Source organism: Oncorhynchus mykiss, chromosome 18, assembly GCF_013265735.2.
Source record: "Oncorhynchus mykiss isolate Arlee chromosome 18, USDA_OmykA_1.1, whole genome shotgun sequence".
In the NCBI taxonomy this organism is placed as follows: domain Eukaryota; kingdom Metazoa; phylum Chordata; class Actinopteri; order Salmoniformes; family Salmonidae; genus Oncorhynchus; species Oncorhynchus mykiss.
Genome location: NC_048582.1, coordinates 42,720,334 through 42,736,989, shown reverse-complemented (window position 1 = coordinate 42,736,989; position 16,656 = coordinate 42,720,334). Strand labels below are relative to the sequence as shown.

General features: G+C 46.0%; 1 protein-coding gene across 1 annotated transcript in view; it reads right to left on the bottom strand.

Annotated features, from left to right (window-relative positions):
• LOC110496314 (brevican core protein) overlaps positions 1-16,656 on the bottom strand; it is a 36,066-nt gene that overhangs the window by 10,356 nt on the left and 9,054 nt on the right. Inside the window, exons 2-8 of the mRNA XM_036952889.1 lie at positions 8,001-8,080; positions 6,984-7,370; positions 6,667-6,841; positions 6,031-6,158; positions 4,204-4,497; positions 2,136-4,016; positions 968-1,981 (exon numbers count right to left, since the gene is read on the bottom strand). Coding sequence (XP_036808784.1) covers positions 968-1,981; positions 2,136-4,016; positions 4,204-4,497; positions 6,031-6,158; positions 6,667-6,841; positions 6,984-7,370; positions 8,001-8,080 — 3,959 coding nt within the window. The remainder of the gene's footprint in view (positions 1-967; positions 1,982-2,135; positions 4,017-4,203; positions 4,498-6,030; positions 6,159-6,666; positions 6,842-6,983; positions 7,371-8,000; positions 8,081-16,656) is intronic.

Genomic DNA, 16,656 nt, shown 5'->3' with positions numbered 1-16,656 from the left:
CTCAATAGTTTCCCCTTTTCCCATTAAGCAACTCTTACTCTATGATCAGACTGCCATCTAGGAGGTCATTGTCATTCTTCAAATGATACGTCCTGTTACACTGGGAGATTGGTGGCATTACAGACATTTGTACCTCAATTAACATTACAAATATTCTGATAGATGTCATTTAGATATCGACAAGAAACATTCCATTATTGTGGTTATATAAGTGACATTCTGTGCTATACAATCTACTATAGACTAACTCAATAGCTGCTGAGTTAGTTTAAAAAAAGGTGCTGATGTTTTGTAACCGGGATGCTGTCCCTCTATGAAATCAATATTATCTGTAATCTTTACCAATAAAATGTCAGCGGTGTTGCATTTGGGAGTCAGTGCTGTTACATTCAGAGTTAGTGGAGCTACAATGCAAGGACAAATGTTTGTCCGGTTGAATAACGCTGGGTTTTTTTTTCTCCATTTGGAATTGTGCTCAAATTAATACGGGCCCCTGGTAAGAGGAGATTGACTGTCTGAATGCTGAAACATTCAAGACGGTGAAGTTGCAAGTTGGACATCAGTCTTGCAGGAAGAATAGTAGGAGACAAACAAGCATTGCAATTCTCTTTCACAGAAATGGTGTGTCCGGGCAATACAGTACTTCATAGAAGTCAATCTTTGAGTGAAAAAAAAAACATGATGCACAGCAAGACTGGTTTGTTGGACAAATGGCAAAAGGGAGTTGTCCCATATATCTGTCAATGACGAGAAGCAGGGTGCTCTTTATCTGGGAGGGAAGGGAAGGAGGGTGAGTGGGCTGCTGAGACAAACAGTGAGACAGACGAAGAGGAGCCGTTGGGAGGCTGGTGGTTTGCAGAAAGTAGAGCAAGGCAGCTTGGGGTGGGAGTGGCCAGGGTTTAGTGCATCATGGTGCCGAGCAGCAAGAGGAGGGCGGTTAGGCTGGTTAGGGTGGCTCTAGTGTTACCTGAAATCTTCCTGGCACTGCCCACGGCAGCCCTCTCATTGGGCAACATGAGCAGGGTGGGTGGCTGGGTGAGGCCGAATTCCAGATCCAACCGGCCCTGATCCACGGGGGGCATAAGAGCCGTCACCCTCTCCGGCTCAGATGTTTCTGGGGGACCTTGTGTCGTGGAGGTGGTGGGGCTCCAGGTCCGTGTGGCCCACTCTGTGGAGGTGTACATGGTGGATGTGGACATGGTGGCTGCGGTGGGATCCGTACTTGAGGTGGACAAGGAGTCTGACCCAAACAGATCAGGTTCTTCTGAGGAGTCTGGAAGATCTGTCTGGGAAGAGGTGGAAAGGGGTTCCCCGCTGTATTCAAGGTCTTCCTGAGACTCTTGGGGTGCAGAGGTGGTTCGGTGCAGATCCCAGCTGGATGTTTGCGACTCAAGGGGGAAGACGGTCACTTTTTCTCCCAGGGATGGTTCATCAGTGCTTGGCTCATGTCCATTTCCGTCTTCTTCAGGGTCCGTGGTTGTGGGATCCATCTCTATTCTGGACATGGTCGTTGTTTGATAGCCCAGAGTGGTAAACTCGACGGACAGCTGGGAGGTGGTGGAGAGGTCTGGAGACTCGGTAGTGGCTATGCCCTCTCCAGACCCCAGGTGCTCCTCATCAGACTCCCCTGGTGCCAGCTCCACTTCTCTAGAAGGTACCAATCTCTCTGGAATGACGATACCCTCAAAATCTAGACTGGTGCTGCCCTCCAGCCTAGCGGAGGAAGTTCCCTGCGAGGTTACTTTTGGATGGCCTACTGTGGAGTACACATCCAGTCCTAGCTCCTCCGAATGATCCAGTCCCGATAAGATGCTGCTTGAATGCGTAACTCCTGTCTGCTCCTCACTGGGAATGCTGGTGGCTCCAGGGGAGGCAGACATGTGAGTGGTGAAGGAGGAGGAAGAGGAGGAGGAGGAGGAGGAGGAGGAGGAGGTGGGGAATCTGTCTGTGTGGATTCCCTGGTGGACAACTAGTTCTATCTCTGTAAAGAAAGTACAATAAACATTTTTTGTTGCATGATAATCAAGTTCTACACGGTTCTACAATGACAAAGTAAATAGAGTTAGGAGTAACTTCATGTATCATAAAGCTATAGGCCTAAGTATTTTAGGAATTGGCTGCCACATTGGCCATACCTTGGGACACATCTCCAGATCCATCCAGGGGCGACCACACTGAGGTTGCCTTTGCGTGGGGGGAGAGGGTAGACCATGCTGGGCGGGGATCAAGCTCTCCCGGGGACTTGGTAGAGATGGATGTCTCCTCAGGCTCTCCCACGATCACCTCTTTGTGTCTTCTCTCTGCGGCATGGTCACGTGCCTCGGTAGCATTCTCTATGGGTTCAAAGGCCATTGTGGTAGTCTCTTTTGTATTCTCCCGATGACTCTGGTTACCTCCTGTTGTGCTGTAGTTGGCTTCCACTTGATCCAACTCGAGATTGGTCTCTGGCATTGGCTGGAAGTGCTTGGAAGATCCTGACTGTTGGTAGTCAGTTTCCTCCGGGTTCATCTCTGGCATCGGCTGGTAATGTCTGTGTGGCTCGTAGGACGGCTCAGGGAATTCTGGGGCTGTTTCCAGCACTAGCCGGTAGAGACTGGAATTGCCTTCGTGGAGAGAGTCTAGAACACTAGAGGTTCTGGGTAGTGAAGTAGAATTTTGTGAGTGATAGTCTCCTTCGTGGAGAGAGTCTGGCTCACTGGAGGTGTTGGGTAGTGAAGTAGAATTGTGTGAGTGATAGTCTCCTTCATGGAGGGAGTCTGGCTCACTGGAGGTGCTGGGTAGTGAAGTAGAATTCTGGGAGTGATAGTCTCCTTCGTGGAGGGAGTCTGGCTCACTGGAGGTGCTGGGTAGTGAAGTAGAATTCTGGGAGTGATAGTCTCCTTCGTGGAGGGAGTCTGGCTCACTGGAGGTGTTGGGTAGTGAAGTAGAATTCTGGGAGTGATTGTCTCCTTCATGGAGGGAGACTGGCTCACTGGAGGTGCTGGGTAGTGAAGTAGAATTCTGGGAGTGATAGTCTCCTTCGTGGAGGGAGTCTGGCTCACTGGAGGTGTTAGGTAGTGAAGTAGAATTCTGGGAGTGATTGTCTCCTTCGTGGAGGGAGACTGGCTCACTGGAGGTGCTGGGTAGTGAAGTAGAATTCTGGGAGTGATAGTCTCCTTCGTGGAGGGAGTCTGGCTTACTGGAGGTGCTGGGTAGTGAACTAGAATTCTGGGAGTGATAGTCTCTTTCGTGGAGGGAGTCTGGCTCACTGGAGGTGCTGGGTATGGAAATATAATTCTGGGAGTGATAGTCTCCTTCATAGACGGAGTCTGGCACACTGGAGGTGCTGGGTATGGAAATAGAATTCTGGGAGTGATAATCTCCTTCGTGGAGGGAGTCTGGCTTAGTGGAGGTGCTGGGTATGGAACTAGAATTCTGGGAGTGATAATCTCCTTCATAGAGGGAGTCTGGCTTAGTGGAGGTGCTGGGTATGGAACTAGAATTCTGGGAGTGATAATCTCCTTCGTGGAGGGAGTCTGGCTTAGTGGAGGTGCTGGGTATGGAACTAGAATTCTGGGAGTGATAATCTCCTTCGTGGAGGGAGTCTGGCTTAGTGGAGGTGCTGGGTATGGAACTAGAATTCTGGGAGTGATAGTCTCTTTCGTGGAGGGAGTCTGGCTCACTGGAGGTGTTGGGTAGTGAAGTAGCATGCTGGGAGTGGTAGTTTTCCTCTACAGGAAGTGAAGTCTCATCAAAGGGCTGGAGAAGGTCCTGGGAAGAGGCTGTATGGGTGAGGGGGACCTCTGTGCTTGACAGGGCAGTAGGGGGAGTCCCCTGCAGATCCTCCTGAGCAGGAGCCGACTGGAAGACAGGGAGGGATCCCAGGACACTCTGGGCCTCTCGCTCCACTTGCTTGCTATCCTGGCTCAGATAGAGCTCCTCAGCAAGCTCCATAAGAACGACAATATCTTGTCCGATGTCCTCTGGCTCAGTGGCCATGTAGTCCATGGGGGCATCAGTGTGAGGATTCCCAACACCTGAGAAGAACAGGGGTTAGACAGGAGAGTCAGGGAGATAGGTTTATCTCCGTTCATATGACAAACACCTTCTCTGCATAACGTCACAACAGAATCGCCGGAAGCATGCAATCCGAAACAATCTCTGGCAATACTAAAACCTATATGATCTGTTTTAGAATGAATTAGTCCAGTACAATACCCAGACCTCTGAAACAGTAAACATCATGGCGGCTGGATGATTCAGGGAAGCCTGTCTGGTTGCTGTAGCGATACAGGGTCTTGACCCCTGCCTGAGGCCCTCCACAGCGCTCCCTAGGGATGATGATGGGGTACCGCACACTGCCATCAGACAGCCAGCCAGGGTTGCAGCTGTCCATACCCTTGCTCCACGCCACGTACAGCTGCCCTGTGGTAGCCAGCTCTGCCCCTTCCTTCTCGCAGTAAGCCCGAGCCTCGTCCAATGACAGCTGCTGAGGGGCAGAGCCATGGAACACCTCCCCTACACAAAAAGGGTCACGTGTTAGACTCCTAATGGGAATTAGATTCCAGACGCATGTCCTAGATCCTTCATTTCCCTGCAGTATCTGGAAAAACACAAAAGGCTGAACACATGGGAGAATGAGACCTTGGTTGGGAAATTGACTTTGAATATGTTACACATTAAAAAAAGGTATTGTAACTGTCCTTGAAAGGAAAGTACTGTCAATGTCTAAAGTGTATGCTGTTTAAATACTAATGATCTGACTCATCTAAAGTGAGTACTCTGTCCACTAGCTAAAACCCCTCCATGCCTGTAACTTAAAGGGATAGTTATATATTATAAATTATATATAGGTTTCCTTGCACTGTAAGTAGTCTATTTTCAAGGTATGACAGCAATCCATGCTTTAGTTTAGTTTCCCTGGAACTGTTACCACATGCTAACATTTTAGCATTTGTGGCACAAATCTCATTCAAGAAATGGGACTGATATTAGCATTTTTTGCACATCATGTCCAAATAATCCGAAAGTATCTAAAATTGTGAAGCTCACAAAGTAATTTATAGATGATTTGAACATGAGGGTGAAAAATGTTAATATCGGTCCCATGACTTGAATGGTGCCACGAATGCTGAATGCTAAAACGTTAGCATGTGGAAACAGTACCAGGGAAACTAAATCAAAGCATGGATTGCTGTCTTACCTTGTTCATAGACTGTTTGCAGGGTAAGGAACCAATATGTCATTTTGTAATTTGGGTGAACTATCCCTTTAAGGACACCTAACACAGTCATTTGATAGAGTGCCTTCAGAACACATGATAATATATAACGACAAAGCATCTGAATTGACAAATTTACATAGAAGACGACACTGAGTGTAAAAAACATTAAGAACACCTTCCTAATATTGAGTTGCACCATCCTTTTGCCCTCAGAACAGACTCAATTTGTCAGGGCATGGACTCTACAAGGTGTTGAACACGTTCCACAGGGATGCTGGCTCATGTTGACTCCAATGATTCCCACAGTTGTGTCAAGTCAGCTGGATGTCCTTTGGGTGGTGGACCATATCTTGATGCACAGGGGAAATTGTTCAGCATGAAAAACCCAGCAGCATTGCAGTTCTTGACACACTCAAACTGGTGTGCCTGGCACCTACTACAATTTTCCATTTAAGTGCACTTAAATCTTTTGTCTTGTCCATTCACCCTCAGAATGGCACACATACACAATCCATGCCTCAATTGCCTCAAGGCCTTAAAATCCTTCTTTAACCTGTCTCCTCCCCTTCATCTACACTGATTTAAGTGGATTTATCAAATGATATCAATAAGGGGATCATAGCTTTCACCTTGATTCACCTGGTCAGTCTATGTCATGAAGAGAGCAGGTGTCCTTAATAGTTTGTACTTTATGATTTTTGACGCAACGTCACAGACTTACAAACATACGTTATTGCTCTGTAGAATCCCATTTACATCCTTTTTTACAGGGAGCTATTCACACGGACTTTTTACGATAAGCTATTCACAAGTTGTTGTTTTTTTACCATCAATATGCTCCACATAACAATACACATCAAACAGCTCCTCTGATTCCAGCGTCCCATAGTTCCTCAATCCCGGGCGGCCATCCATGTCACCATAGCAACCTTCCCGGGGAACTTGGATTGGATATCTGCAGAATAGGTGCAAGAACTGAAAATATTTGTATTTCCTGTGAATAGAAAGCATTGTAAAGACTAACTCTGACGGGCGAGGGGCCCCAGTCGTTGTTGTATAATCTGTTAGCAGGATTTCTTTGTGTGTTGGAAACATGGACCAAATGCAGTCCCTATTTTACACATGTAAGCCATGAAAATACACATGAGGAAATCTAGCGTATTTAACACCAGGACTAGAGTGAGCAGGAGGAGAATTCAGCTGCAGTCAGGTCAACACACATTCTACCAGAAAAGGGCAACAGCTTCTGCGTGAAATAGTATCACATACCACACAGTGGGCCAAATTCAAAGCCCCGGTAGCCTATTAGACATGTGAATAAGCTCACTGCTGTGGGTCGTCATTCTATAATCTTGGCACCTGAGCACTTTCTCGTTAATAACTCAGGTAGTCAAAACAAAGTCTAGCAACTTTAAGAAATGTGTCTTTGTATTATAGGTCATGTTGTGGATACTGGGGTTTACCTGACAGATTGGTCAGCGAGCCAGCCGGCGTCACACTGCTCATAGCCATCGTAATAGGCTGCCAGAAGCTGGTCGGGAGTGGCGATGTGTGCCCCAATGCCCTCGCACGACCTCTGGGCCTCACTAAACGAAAACGCATATCGGCCAGAGGCGTGTCTGTAGTGAAAGACCACACCTATATGCACACGCGTGTGCACAAACACAAACATAGGCACACAGAGAAATACGGACAGGCTTAAATACACAATGTGGTAAAAACTGCAAGACAAATAAAAAAACTCAAAAAAATTCACAACGACTCCTACAACCTCTGTTACCTTTGACTTTTATCTGTGTGAAATCACTGGCATCGTCCAGGCCTTGCTGCACCTCGCAGCGGTAGTGCCCCGTGTCGCTTGAGCGCAGCTCCCCCAACCAGAGGGAGAGGTCCTCAGGCGAGTCTGCAAAGTTGACCAGGGAGGCTCGTTCTCTGTAGGCCTCATTGACCTTCACCCTTTGACCCCGCGCCACCAGGATCTCTGTCTCCTCCTGCTCCCCCTCATGCAACACGCTCCACTTGATCCGGGGTGGGATCGGGGGCGAGGAGGATGAGGGGGGCCCAGGTGACAGGGACACCAGGCAGGTGATTGTGATGGAGCCCCCCAGGTGTGCAGTGGAGATGGGGGTTGTCTTGGAGATGGTGACCTGGAGTTGACGCTTGTCGTCTAGGTCAGGAAGGAGAGGCACAGTCAGTAAACGATGCTACTGAGTAAGTGGCCGGCTATTGACCTCTAGTGGTGGTGGTGAATAATACATTTTGGGGACAATCTTCAAGATTTTGCAGCAATTTTTATATTCCACGGATGAGTTCTGTGATTCCATGATCTCGGAATGGCGGAAAACCAAATACTTTAATCAGGTACGTGTTAAATATATAGAAATATAAATTATACACAATTTATGTTTATCTTAACTATCTCCAAACTCAAGCATAACAGCAACAATTATGCAGCAATTACTACACAGCAACTGAGGCTTTAAATTCTAGTTCATGAGGACCACAGAGCTGCTAAGGTTATTTTTATGTCTCTGCGTCCAGTATGAAGGAAGTTAGAGGTAGTTTCACATGCCAATGCTAACTAGCATTAGCACAATGACTGTAAGTCTACAGGAACAGCTTTGAATGTAAGTCTACAGGAACAGTTAGCATACTGCTAGTTAGCAATCAGTCTAACGCTAGTTAGCAACTTCTGCTTTAAAATAATAATCTGATCTCAAAATAAATGCTTTAATGCAATGCATTGCCATCCCATATAATGATAGTCCGTCAAAAGAGACATTTAGTAGATTTGTACCTTCTGAGTATCCTGTTTGGGCGGGGAAAGCCATGGTCAGGTGGCAAACTGTGCACAGAAGGGGGAGGAGCCTTACTGGTCTGTGGAGGAGAGGTAGTGAGAGTGAGATAGGGGTAAAAATGGGACATGTTCCATATACACCCTATGGCAAATGCACCTTGTTTGCACCGCATCGAAGAAACAATCTCTACTTCGCCAATTGGTTACAATATTCTTTTTAAAGCTTATTTTACTCCTACATTATTTACCCTCTATGATTTGAGTGTACATAAGGACAGAGCGGTCAAAATGTAATGAATGATGAGTATTAAAATGTTAGATCAATGCCAGAGGGTAAACAAGTAGATTGAAGGAGATAAACAGGGTCAAACAGATCGATGGAGAGCTGAGAGCGAGAAGGAGCAGAGAGAGGGATATGCGGTGAAACAGAGGATGATGAGATTGAAAGTGGAGTTGATGAAGAGATTAGGGGAAAGCACACATGATGAGAAAAATGTGTGGGGGAGGACAGAACATTTACCATTTATGGGAATAAAGTAAAGACTAAACGGTCACAATTAAATCAAATAAAAAAAGATCAGGGGCTTTGAAAGCCTAATACAGGACACAGAGGCAGCTCAGCCCCCAAAAAGGGGTAAATCCACATCTGACCGGAAGTGGTTCATCATCTCCACGAGCAAAATGACATGTCTGCATAGCCCAGGGCTGCCTGCCAGTGCTCCTTCGCCAGTCTGGCCCTGTTATTAGCTCAGCAGGCATGGCAGGCCGCTCTCACTGACCTCACACGAACTCACAGAGTCAGCCACGATGGAAAAGGGAGGGACCATAAACGTCTACAATCACACAAATAAGGGTAGAAGCAGTTTTTGAGTGAGTACGTTTCAGGAAAGTTAACTGAACAAAGCTTGTACTTTTACCTCACACAAAAGACAGCAGAAGAAGCCTACTTTTTGCCTTCTTTTAATGTTTTTCAAAATACTTTTCTGGCCCTTTTCAAAAAGGACAGGGCAACAAACTTTACTTCATACTTTTGAGTACTTTCCAGTACTCAAAAGTAATCAAGGAGAGAACAGGAGGAAATGTGGAAAACAAATCACTTCTTTGAAATGAGACCTTCTTCACTAGCGCTTGACGTTTAAAGGTGTGGTAATCCAAAATAAATGTACGAAGTAGTAAAACTACATTTAGCTAGTTGTGCTAGAGATTTTATAGAGACAATGATATCTTTTAAAAAACGGATCATTTTTAAATATGTGCATGTGCAACAGTCCGTTCAAAGGGGGTGTGGCAGCCAATGTTTTTTGAAGTTCAGCGGAGAATACGTAGAGGACGTACTTCGCGAGAGGAGGCTACTGAGGTGAGGAGGACACTCCTGTGTTTGCCTACTAACGAACTGACACTCCTCGACCACTCAACAACCACTTATCGGGTTTCCTGGTCACGGAGGAGAGGAGGACGGAGGAATCTCCCTGAATGTTTTGACTGGTAGCCTTAGTGGAGTTGCCAACAAATGGACGTTATCAAGGTAACACTCTATCTTAACTCCTCCTCCACATTTACTGGATTGGTTGAACAGCGCAGAAGATGCCCAACAGTTTTATTATCGTCAAGACCAGAATGTGGGGGATCTTGTTTCAGGCGTTTCTTTTATGCCTGGCTACTTTAGGTTAGCTCAGGGTTTCCCAAACTCCAACCTGCCCCCCCCCCCCCCCCCCCCCCCCCCCCCCCCCCCGACACAGTAGACTATTAACAAACACAGTAGACAATTAAGTCACTGACTGCAGACACTGTTTTAGAGACAAGCAGAGTCTGTGAGCTGCCCCAAAAACACAGCTCTGCTCACATTAAATGAAGGTCTTCTTATCAAAATACACACAAATACTCTCTCTCTCTGTGTGTGTGTGTGTGTGTGTGTGTGTGTGTGTGTGTGTGTGTGTGTGTGTGTGTGTGTGTGTGTGTGTGTGTGTGTGTGTGTGTGTGTGTGTGTGTTCATGTTGGGGGAGTTCACTCCTATCCAGCTGGCTTGACTCAGGCTTTTTTTTGTCACATTATATGTGACTGAAATTCTAATAGTCAAGCACCAATCCACCTCCAACTCAGTTTCACAGAGCTTACTACTAGCCTACTAAATGAGCCCCAGACACCCTCAAAACCGAGCCACGTTCATTCACTTGACCAACGGCGACCTAGTACATACAGTGCATTCGGAAAGTATTCAGACCGGTTGACATTTTTCACATTTTATTAAGTTACAGCCTTATTCTAAAATTGATTAAATTGTTTTTTTTCCCCTCATCAATTTACACACCATAATGACAAAGCAAAACAGAAAAATGATGTTTACATAAGTATCCAGACCCTTTACTCATTACTTTGTTGAAGCACCTTTGGCAGCGATTACAGCCTCGAGTTTTTGGGTATGATGCTACAAGCTTGGCACACCTGTATTTGGGGAGTTTCTTCCATTCTTCTCTGCAGATCCTCTCAAGCTCTGTCAGGTTGGATGGGGTGCATTGCTGCACAGTTATTTTCAGGTCTTTCCAGAGGTGTTTGATCGTGTTCATGTCCGGGCTCTGACTGGGCCACTCAAGGACATTCAGAAAACTTGTCCCGAAGCCACTCCTGCATTGTCTTGGATCGGTGCTTAGAGTCGTTGTCCTGTTGGAAGGGGAACTTTCACCCCAGTCTGAGGTTCTGAGCACTCTGGAGGAGGTTTTCAAAGATCTCTCTGTTCTTTGCTCCGTTCATCTTTCCCTTGATCCTGACTAGTCTCCCAGTTATTTATTTAATACATTTTAGAATAAGGCTGTAACATAACAAAATGTGGAAAAAGTCAAGGGGTCTGAATACTTTCCAAATGCACTGTATGTTATACGTGTACACTTCTCTGAATACCCAAGGTCACCATACATCAGGGATCATCAACTAGATTCAGCCGCGGGTCGATTTTATTTCTGGAGTGGATGGTCGGGGGGCCAGAACATAATTACAAATAATTTATAGACTGCAAATTGAACACAAGAAGCCCAAACAGATATAATGTTTGACTAAAACATAATCATTTTAAACCTTGCTAACATTTGTATACAATCATGCGTCTCTCTGTTATGCATGGGAATACTTGGCAACAGATATCTTAAATTAAAATCACTTGGAGCTGATTTCCTGGTGTTTTTACAGTCTTATGTCCAACAAGGAAAATTCCACCCACATTTGTCTTAATAATTTGTTTTTTGTTCAGAAAACTTGGGGGGACAAATAAAACCTGGCCCGCGGGCTGCCAGTTGGGGAACCCTGCCTTACATCATGATACAAGTAATGGTACTGAAGAGATAAGTGCAGGAGATACCACATTGCCTACTCTGAGCTGTCTGTGTTAAAGGGCTTGTAGAGTAGCTACTCTGGTGCGGGTTGCAGAAAAGCATCCCCAAAGAATGATGTGTCCACCTCCATGCTTCACGGTTGGGATGGTGTTCTTGGGGTTGTACTCATCCTTCTTCTTCCTCCAAACACGGCGAGTGGAGTTTAGACCAGAAAGCTCTATTTTTGTCTCATCAGACCACATGACCTTCTCCCATTCCTCCTCTGGATCATCCAGATGGTCATTGGCAAACTTCAAAAGGGGCCTGGACATGTGCTGGCTTGAGCAGGGGGACCTTGCGTGCGCTGCATGATTTTAATCCATGACGGTGTAGTGTGTTACTAATGGTTTTCTTTGAGACTGTGGTCCCAGCTCTCTTCAGGTCATTAACCAGGTCCTGCCGTGTAGTTCTGGGCTGATCCCTCACCTTCCTCATGATCATTGATGCCCCACAAGGTGAGATCTTGCATGGAGCCCCAGACCGAGGGTGATTGACCGTCATCTTGAACTTCTTCCATTTTCTAATAGCTGCGCCAACAGTTGTTGCCTTCTCACCAAGCTGCTTGCCTATTGTCCTGTAGCCCATCCCAGCCTTGTGCAGGTCTACAATTTTACCCCTGATGTCCTTACACAGCTCTCTGGTCTTGGCCATTGTGGAGAGGTTGGAGTCTGTTTGATTGAGTGTGTGGACAGGTGTCTTTTATACAGGTAACGAGTTCAAACAGGTGCAGTTAATACAGGTAATGAGTGGAGAACAGGAGGGATTCTTAAAGAAAAACTAACAGGTCTGTGAGAGCCGGAATTCTTACTGGTTGGTAGGTGATCAAATACTTATGTCATGCAATAAAACGCATATTAATTACTTAAAAATCATACAATGTGATTTTCTGGATTTTCTGGATTTTTTTTAGATTCTTTCTCTCACAGTTGAAGTGTACCTATGATAATAATTACAGACCTCTACATGCTTTGTAAGTAGGAAACACTGCCGATTTTGCAGGTTATCAAATACAGTGCCTTGCGAAAGTATTCGGCCCCCTTGAACTTTGCGACCTTTTGCCACATTTCAGGCTTCAAACATAAAGATATAAAACTGTATTTTTTTGTGAAGAATCAACAACAAGTGGTACACAATCATGAAGTGGAACGACATTTATTGGATATTTCAAACTTTTTTAACAAATCAAAAACTGAAAAATTGGGCGCGCAAAATTATTCAGCCCCTTTACTTTCAGTGCGGCAAACTCTCTCCAGAAGTTCAGTGAGGATCTCTGAATGATCCAATGTTGACCTAAATGACTAATGATTATAAATACAATCCACCTGTGTGTAATCAAGTCTCCGTATAAATGCACCTGCACTGTGATAGTCTCAGAGGTCCGTTAAAAGCGCAGAGAGCATCATGAAGAACAAGGAACACACCAGGCAGGTCCGAGATACTGTTGTGAAGAAGTTTAAAGACGGATTTGGATACAAAAAGATTTCCCAAGCTTTAAACATCCCAAGGAGCACTGTGCAAGCGATAATATTGAAATGGAAGGAGTATCAGACCACTGCAAATCTACCAAGACCTGGCCGTCCCTCTAAACTTTCAGCTCATACAAGGAGAAGACTGATCAGAGATGCAGCCAAGAGGCCCATGATCACTCTGGATGAACTGCAGAGACCTACAGCTGAGGTGGGAGACTCTGTCCATAGGACAACAATCAGTCGTATATTGCACAAATCTGGCCTTTATAGAAGAGTGGCAAGAAGAAAGCCATTTCTTAAAGATATCCATAAAAAGTGTCGTTTAAAGTTTGCCACAAGCCACCTGGGAGACACACCAAACATGTGGAAGAAGGTGCTCTGGTCAGATGAAACCAAAATGGAACTTTTTGGCAACAATGCAAAACGTTATGTTTGGCGTAAAAGCAACACAGCTCATCACCCTGAACACACCATCCCCACTGTCAAACATGGTGGTGGCAGCATCATGGTTTGGGCCTGCTTTTCTTCAGCAGGGACAGGGAAGATGGTTAAAATTGATGGGAAGATGGATGGAGCCAAATACAGGACCATTCTGGAAGAAAACCTGATGGAGTCTGCAAAAGACCTGAGACTGGGACGGAGATTTGTCTTCCAACAAGACAATGATCCAAAACATAAAGCAAAATCTACAAAGGAATGGTTCAAAAATAAACATATCCAGGTGTTAGAATGGCCAAGTCAAAGTCCAGACCTGAATCCAATCGAGAATCTGTGGAAAGAACTGAAAACTGCTGTTCACAAATGCTCTCCATCCAACCTCACTGAGCTCGAGCTGTTTTGCAAGGAGGAATGGGAAAAAATGTCAGTCTCTCGATGTGCAAAACTGATAGAGACATACCCCAAGTGACTTGCAGCTGTAATCGCAGCAAAAGGTGGCGCTACAAAGTATTAACTTAAGGGGGCTGAATAATTTTGCACGCCCAATTTTTCAGTTTTTGATTTGTTAAAAAAGTTTGAAATATCCAATAAATGTCGTTCCACTTCATGATTGAGTCCCACTTGTTGTTGATTCTTCACAAAAAAATACAGTTTTATATCTTTGTTTGAAGCCTGAAATGTGGCAAAAGGTCGCAAAGTTCAAGGGGGCCGAATACTTTCGCAATGCACTGTACTTGTTCTCCCCACTGTATGTATATGTGGTTGTTGCTCGATCTGTTTGAGGCTTTAAGTACTAAGAATATTGTAGTCCAGACCTATACTCACGTCATTCATATTCTTAATTGACGCTTGTTTTGCTTTGAGATTTGTTTACTTGTATGTGTTGTGTGCAATTCAGCTTTTAGATGCCAAGTACGACCTACATGTAAAATGTAATAAACTACTACTGCTCACTCTGATGAGTTAAGTGAAACTGAAAGTCATGTCCCTTTGACTATGAGCATTTCGGGACCACTTCAAAGCATGTGCTTAAAGCGGTGTCTTTACAAAGTAATTACATGGACAGAGACAGTTGAACTACAGTGTAAATACATCTGATTCTATATTACTTAAAGGTAGAATCGGCATTATGATGTTGGCATGAGCAGCACCGCAGAAATTGACTTGCTCTCACACGGTCACACATACAATTGAAGTCGGGAGTTTACATACACCTTAGCCAAATACATTTAAACTCCGTTTTTCACAATTCCTGACATTTATTCCTAGTAAGAATTCCCTGTCTCAGGTCAGTTAGGATCACAACTTTATTTTAAGAATGTGAAATGTCAGAATAATAGTAGAGAGTGATTAATTTCAGTTTTTATTTCTTTCAGCATATTCCCAGTTGGTCAGAAGTTTACATACACTCAATTAGTATTTGGTAGCATTGCCTTTAAATTGTTTAACTTCGGTCAAATGTTTCGGGTAGGCCTCCACAAGCTTCCCACAATAAGTTGAGTGAATTTTGTCCCATTCCTCCTGACTGAGTTGGTGTAATTGAGTCAGGTTTGTAGGCCTTCTTGCTCGCACACTCTTTTTCAGTTCTGCCCCCCAAAATTATATGGGATTGAGGTCAGGGCTTTGTGATGGCCACTCCAATACCTTGACTTTGTTGTCCTTAAGCCATTTTGCTACAACTTTGGAAGTATGATTGGGGTCATTGTCCATTTGGAAGACCCATTTGCAACCAAGCTTGAGATGTTGCTTCAATATATACACATCATTTTCCATCCTCATGTTGCCATCTATTTTGTGAAGTGCACCAGTCCCTCCTGCAGCAAAGCACCCCCACAACATGATGCTGCCACGATCGTGCTTCACGGTTGGGATGGTGTTCTTCGGCTTGCAAGCATCCCCCTTTTTCCTCCAAACATAACGATGGTCATTATGGCCAAACAGTTCTATTTTTGTTTAATCAGATCAGGGGACATTTCTCCAAAAAGTATGATCTTTCTCCCCATGTGCAGTTGCAAAACGTAGTTAGGCTTTTTGTGGCGATGGAGCAGTGGCTTCTTACTTGCTGAGCGGCCTTTTAGGTTATGTCGATATAGGACTCGTTTTACTGTGTACATTCGTTTTTGTTTAATAAACTGCGCTGCTGGAAACACAGTTTTCTCTCCTGTGTCTGACTTCTCTGCCGCCAGTACGCACCCCCTTACAGAATCACCGACCGAACTATGGAGTCAGCAGGAGCAGGTACCCCGGTTATAGAGTTGGAGGAGCGCGTCCAGGAGCACGCAGCAATGCTTCACCATCTTGGCACCGCCATGGACCGCATTGTCCGGACTATGGACCGCAATGTCCGGACTATGGACCGCTGGGAGAGACAGTGAGTTCTTCCAGCGCCTCCACCAGCACAACCGGGGTCTTCTCTGAGCGCCCCTTTTCCACCTGGTTCCAGTGGGATTCGGTTCTCCCTGCCTCAGGAGTACGAAGGAGAGGCTGCGAACTACCAGGGGTTCCTGCTTCAACTGGAGCTATACCTGGCCACCGTCCACCCAGCTCTATTGGACCGTAAGAGGGTGTCCGCCCTCGTCTCGTGCCTACACCGGGAAAGCCCTGGAGTGGGCCAACACTGTGTGGAGAGAGGGAGATGCGGTGTTGGACCAGTTTGAGGAGTTCACCCGCCGTTTCCGGGCAGTCTTCGACCATCCGCCCAAGGGTAGAGCGGCCTCTTCCATCTGAGGCAGGAGACAAGGAGTGCCCAGGAGTTCGCCCTGGAGTTTAGGACCCTGGCTGCCAGCGCGGGATAGAGCGACAGGGCCCTGATCGACCATTACCGCTGCAGTCTGCGCGAGGACGTCTGTCAGGAATTGGCCTGCAGAGACACCACCCTCACATTCGACCAGCTGGTGGACTTGTCCATCCGGCTGGACAACCTGCTGGCTTCCCGCGGACGCTCTGATCAGGGTCCGGTGGTTCCATCCTCCCACACACCCTCTCCGGTACCCATGGAGCTGGGAGGGATGGTGCGCAGGAAGACTGGAGGGGGTTCTCGCTCGTGCATCATCTGTGGCCGCAGAGGTCACACTGCCGGTCGGTGCCGGATTGGTTCTTCTGGGGATCGAGGCAGCAGACAGGGCGCTCTGGCGTCACCCCAGGTGAGCTGGCACCCTTCTCACCCATAGCCCTCTGTTGCACATATGTCTGTCACTTTCCCTGAGTTTTCCATCCATTCCCAGCATAAGGCGCTCATCGATTCAGGCGCGGCTGGGAATTTTATTGATAAAGCTTTAGCCCATAGTTTAGGGATCCCCATCGTTCCTGTGGATGTGCCCGTCAACGTTCATGCCTTAGATAGTCGACCATTAGGGTCAGGGTTGATTAGGGAGGTCATCGCTCCTT